General features: G+C 44.3%; 1 protein-coding gene across 1 annotated transcript in view; it reads right to left on the reverse strand.

The window, feature by feature from the left end:
- Window positions 1-607: 607 nt before the first annotated feature.
- LOC107299452 (protocadherin alpha-C1-like) overlaps window positions 608-5,636 on the reverse strand; it is a 68,599-nt gene continuing 63,570 nt past the window's right edge. The window contains exon 4 of the mRNA XM_029286809.1: window positions 608-2,742. Within this exon, the coding sequence (XP_029142642.1) occupies window positions 2,432-2,742 (311 nt within the window). The 3' untranslated portion in view covers window positions 608-2,431. The remainder of the gene's footprint in view (window positions 2,743-5,636) is intronic.

Genomic DNA, 5,636 nt, shown 5'->3' on the forward strand with positions numbered 1-5,636 from the left:
ACCTCACTAGTAATAACAATACAGGTAGTCCTCGATTTACAACCACATATGGACCCAAAATTTATGTTGCTATATGAGAAATTTGTTAAGTGAGTTTTTGCCCCATATTACGACTTTTCTTGCCACATTTGTTAACTGAATCATTGCAGTTGTTAAGTTAGTAACACGGGTGTTAAGTGAATCTGGCTTCCCCATTGACTTTGCTTCTCAGAAGATTGCAAAAGGTGATCACATGACCTCAGAATGCTGCAACTGTCATAAATGTGAGTCAGTTGTCAAACATCCAACTATAAATCATGTGACCATGGAGATGCTGTAATGGTCATAAGTGTGAAAAATAGTCATAAGTCTACTTTTTTCAGTGCCGTTGTAACTTTGAATGGTCAGTAAATGAACTGTTGTAAGTCTAGGACTACCTGTATAGATTTCTCATATTTTATTAATGATATATTTTATATTGTCGCCTTCCTTGTGGGTTTTTTATGCAGTTTTGTGTGCAGCATAATAGCCAGGAAATTTATTTTTTTTGCTGTATAGTTCATATAATGGTCTGAGCTCAAAATAATACCCTGCAACTTACTGATTTCTTGATTTAAGAAAGGTATTTTACTTGTGTTTCAATTCATACACAAAAACTAGTTACTAACAGTGCTTAAAAATATTAATGCTACTCCACTTCACAAATGTACAAAAAAAATAATAGTAGATTTACATTCAACTACTAAAGCTTAATGTCCACACTAGATAATAGTTGCATTGACATTCACGTACATAAGCACAGAATAAATATTTTAGGATACTTATAAGAGCATGTTGCATACATACCGTACTTTAATTTTACATAATAAGCAATAATTTGAAGGGTCAGAAATTCATAAAATCTTAGAGAAACTAAACCCAAGAAGATCATGTAGACAAATACATCAAGACACTTAACAGAGCTAGCAGATTAGTTGCTTGGTGAGAAAGAATTTATTTCCACTTCCCCTGATTATTATTATTATTTTTACAAAAGGAGTGTACTCAAAGTGCAGAATAAGGAAAGCAAAATGAGAGCAAGAAAATCTTGTACTTCTTTAAATGCATGCAAGAGGCAGTCCCCATTCCCAATCTAGTGACCTGATATAATAAAGCGGTGATTGGCAAATATAATACAGTGTTTCAGGCATTTTTTCTAAAGCACTTTATTAGCAGCAATTATATTTTCTAATGGCTGTAAATTTACTTCAGTTTGGGGGTAAAGGACATCATATTTCTTCATTTACAGCTATTCTCCCTTTATAAATATATTAAATCACTAATAGCATGGATAAGACTACTTCCTTCCTTCTATATTTTTGCATATGTTTTATGGAAATACTCTGATATTTTCAGAGATGCTATGTGCAAAGGAATGTTAAATAGAGTGGAAACAAGGACATAAAGGAAACATCACAGTCATTTACATTCCTGAGATGTCAGCCCTTAATTCCTTTGTTAAACTCTGAGAGCTTGACAGCACGGTGGTTTCATAACAGCCTTGGACAATGTCCCCAGAGGGATGTTCAGTTATCTGGGTTGTAGACACTTCTATCCACACAGCTGCACACAAGATGTGAATAAGGAATCCCCACTCTCCAAAGTTATTTGTGGTTTTTTTTTCCAAGACGGAGATATTCCACACACCTTGTTTAGCTCTACAGTAGCGAGTCAAGGATATGGGAGGTTGCTATGCAGACGTTCCCTGAGGGACATCCTTGCTAGGAGATCAAAGGCCTTGTTGCGGCAATATGGCCAATGGCTTGGAAGCAGACATACTTCATGGTTTCTCATATGAGTTGTCTGAGTTAAACTTGCTTTTTTGCTGGAGTGTGCATATAAAATATATAAAAGCTTGCACTCACAATATACATGGGTAAATCTGATGGAATACAAAATAATCACAAATTTAAGGTAGATCCCAGGGCACATTAATTTAACAAGTAACTTAATTTGTTCATGTTTTGCGAGTGCTTTTGCATCATATTACTCTGACCTTGCATCACCAGCCAGCCATCAGTGCACAGGAGTTTTCAATCAGCTACGGAGTGCACAATAACAAAACTGTTTAACTCCCCACCCCCATATGTCATCAGGATAAGGTTACAGACTCCAATTTTGCTTGGGCTGTGTTTTGAAAAGTTTCTCTTCCAGAGAAGAGAAAAGAAACTGATCTGCTTTTTTTAGAATCTGAAAATAAGCCAGGGTGGAGAAAAATAGTTAATGTCACGTATGATAAAGCTTTCAAGACAAAACCTGTCAAGCAAAAGACATTGTGAATTCCCTGCAGATTTTTGAAGTCTTGCACATACAGGAAATTGGTTAACAGTAGGAAGAAGTTGGGAGTTGCTACATGGGAGAGCTCTTCCAAGATTGCAAAAATTGGCTAAATCGATTGTTCAGTATAAACCTCTCACTGATCACTGTTATCAGTGGTGCTATTGGTCTTTTCTTTTTTATCCTGAGCCTTGTTTCCCTTCTTTTTTTTCTTCTTTTTCTTGGTCTCTTCCTTCTTGCCAAAGGTTATGAAGTCACTTTTATCAGTTTGGCTATTTGGTGGATCTTGACGAATGGAGATGATAGCAGGAGATCCTGGGATAATGAATTTGTCTGGCAACTCACTTGGTCCTGGCTGCTTGGAATTACCAGGCCCGTATTTGAAAGTCCAGCTGTTGCTGTTCACGCCAGCTCCCACTGGAGGGGACACTTCACCAGCTTCAGGTTCTAGGGAAAAAAATAAAATAAAATCAAGCATTAAAATATTATTCAGCTAGAAATACATGCAGGTAACTTGCAGCTGTTAGTACTGTGTTCTAAGAATTATTTCAAATAAGGGTCAAAATGATGCTACGGATACATATCAAGTTTTTCACAGGTGGGATTTATCTTTTCTAATCAAAAGAAATCACATTTCCTTAATGTTCTTTCAAAACCCTGGAAATCTACAACTTGAATTGTCAAATTACAATTAAGAATGATTTTTAAAATTTTATATTGAAAAAAAAACCCAAAAACCACCTCATACATTTATCAAACTGGATTCTACCCCACAGAGGCTTGTGTCCAACAGGTTGAATATTCTGGCATGTAGGGGGGCGGGGCCAGCTGTCAAGAAGAACGGGTGTGCTGGATGTTTCTCCGGAGCGTCTGTACCCGTTCCCGACCGCCTGACAGATCCCTAGGGGTCCCTGGTTCCCTGGAGGGAGACCGGGAACAACAAGGCGTCCTGAGGAGCTATCCTTAACGGCGGTTGGGATCAGCGAACTCGGGTGAAGCCCTTGCAAATCGGGCGGAGGAAGAAGCCGGCCGCAAATGGCGGCCGCGAAGAAATGACAGCTCCAGCTGGCCGAAGTATAGCGATGGAATAGCTGGACGGAGACGTGACAGCTCCAGTTCAAGGTAACCTGACCAGCGACTTTTGACAGCTGATTCAGAAGGGCTCCGGCGTAAGAACGCTCCGGAGGATTCCGAGAGAAATTTGAAGCTTTTGGAAGCCCTTAAGAGGGGAGGAGGGATTTTCCCCCGCTCCTGGAGAAGCGGCGAAAAGAAAGTTTTGGGCTTAATCAGTTTGCCTATATAGCAGAAACATCACGCTGGTTGGATTCAAGGAGAAAAGAAATCTCTTCTTTNCTTCTTTCCATCTTGTTCCAAAGAAGGAAAGTTTGACTTTGAAAGGCGAATCGGCTATAAATTAAAAGTGGAAGTGAAAGTGTGGAAGAAAGCAAGAAGGTAGACATCTTGGAACGACTCAGTGAGACCGAACATCAGTGACAGAGTGACACCTGCTGGCTGAATTGAGTATAAACACAAGAGGGTTTAAAAAAAAAAATAGGGGGAAATGGTTAAGTGTATCTAATTTTGTCTGCAAAGGTTACATAGTAGAAACTTCTGACTTTAAGCAAGAAATCTGTAGCTCTGGAGGTTACTATAAAAACGGTAAATCAGTGGGGAGGCTGGTTTGGAGAATTGAGGAAAATGTCTAGCATTCCCAATCTCACAAGGGTTGGAACAGGGAAGAAACAGACAACACAGACTACATTGTTGGAACCAAGCCCTGCTAGACAAAGATCTTTAGAAGAAATGACTCAAAGAGATAAGACAAGTTCATTTAGAGACTTGCACGGCAGAACTCTTGATGACCCAAGATGGCGTGCTTTAAAGCACCAATGCATCGGTGCAAGTCATTAATTAAGGCTCGCATAGTTCGGTGTTGGAAAGGGCGAAGTGCCTGGCAGCATTCTGCTGAGTTCACAGCAGGCTTCCTTCTAAGGGAGGTGGGAGGGAGGTCCGGCAACCGACTGCCGGATGAAGTGCCCCCTCCCCTTGCTAAGCCTTGGAGGCAAGGGACGGATGAACAGAAAGATCTTGACATCTCCAACACCAGCCCTTGCGGCCTGACGACCAACGTGACTCGCCATCCCCGAAAGACGCCCCCACGCCAGGAACATGGGGGGCCACGGGGAGGCAAGAGGACAGAGGCATATAGCCTCAGACCATCCACGCGCTCCCAGAGGGATTGGTATGGAAGTGAAGGTGAGTGGACGGACAAACGCGCCCCCCTCACAGGGAGGATGCCATCAGAAGAAAGAGGTAGAGAGAATGCGGCTGTGGACACGGCGACTGGGGCGCACTCTGCGGCGGCAACCTGTCATCTTCAAGACGCCGCGTGCGCTAACCCCGTTGTGGTTGTTGGGCACGCCACCGCGGATGAGAGACTGGGGGAGGAGGATAAAAGGAAAAAGGGGATGATTGGACACGGAGTTGCTGGTGTGGTGGGTAGGAAGAAACCCCTGGGTGCGAGGAGGAGGGCTAGGTATGAACGTGTGGGGGAGGAGAGAGAAGGGAGGGGGGACTCTGTAGTGAGGATTGGAAGTGAGAGCAGGGAAGTTGGATGGCGAGATCGTGTGTATGAGGAAGAGGAGGAAGAGAGAACCCCCCTCCCGTACCAAGGGGTCGGCAGGAGGAGGCTAGTGGAGGAAAGGGGTGTAGATACGAGAAAGGGAGTGCTCCCCCCGCACCAAGGGGACCGCAGGGTATGGCTAGTGGTGAAACTGGGATGACGAACATCGTGGCGCACTTTGCGCCGCCAGCGACCTCCCGCCGGAAGAAGGGTAGGGAGGGAGAGGCGACTGGCGCTTACATACGTGCGGATGAAAGATCGAACTGGAGCGTTGGGGGTAGGAAGGAAGAAGAGAGGGGGGAATGGGAAGGACGGTGGGGACGTAATGGGAAACTTGCAAGGGGGGTTGAGAGCGAGGTTGGGGAAAGAGAGCAACAGGATTGCGTGTATGAGGAAGAAAGCACTCTCGCACTAAGGGGGTGGCAGGAGAAGACCAGTGGAAGGAGGGGGTGTAGGCATGAAGAAGGGAGCATTGCTGACGGCGAGGCTGCGAGGACGAACGTTGGGGCGCGTCCAGCACCGCCGGCGGCCTCTCACCGGAAAAACACGGGGAAGGAGACGATTGTCAAACACACACCCATGGAGGAAGGATCGAGCTGGGATGTCGAGGGGAGGAAAGAGGAGGAGAGGAGATGGCTGGGGGATTGGAGCGAGAGAACAGAAAGAGTGGTGGGGGCACGGGTGATGAAGGGGCCAAGCAAGGCCATGGGTAGTGAGG

This window comes from Protobothrops mucrosquamatus, unplaced genomic scaffold, assembly GCF_001527695.2.
Source record: "Protobothrops mucrosquamatus isolate PMUCROS unplaced genomic scaffold, P.Mucros_1.0 scaffold_226, whole genome shotgun sequence".
Classification (NCBI taxonomy): domain Eukaryota; kingdom Metazoa; phylum Chordata; class Lepidosauria; order Squamata; family Viperidae; genus Protobothrops; species Protobothrops mucrosquamatus.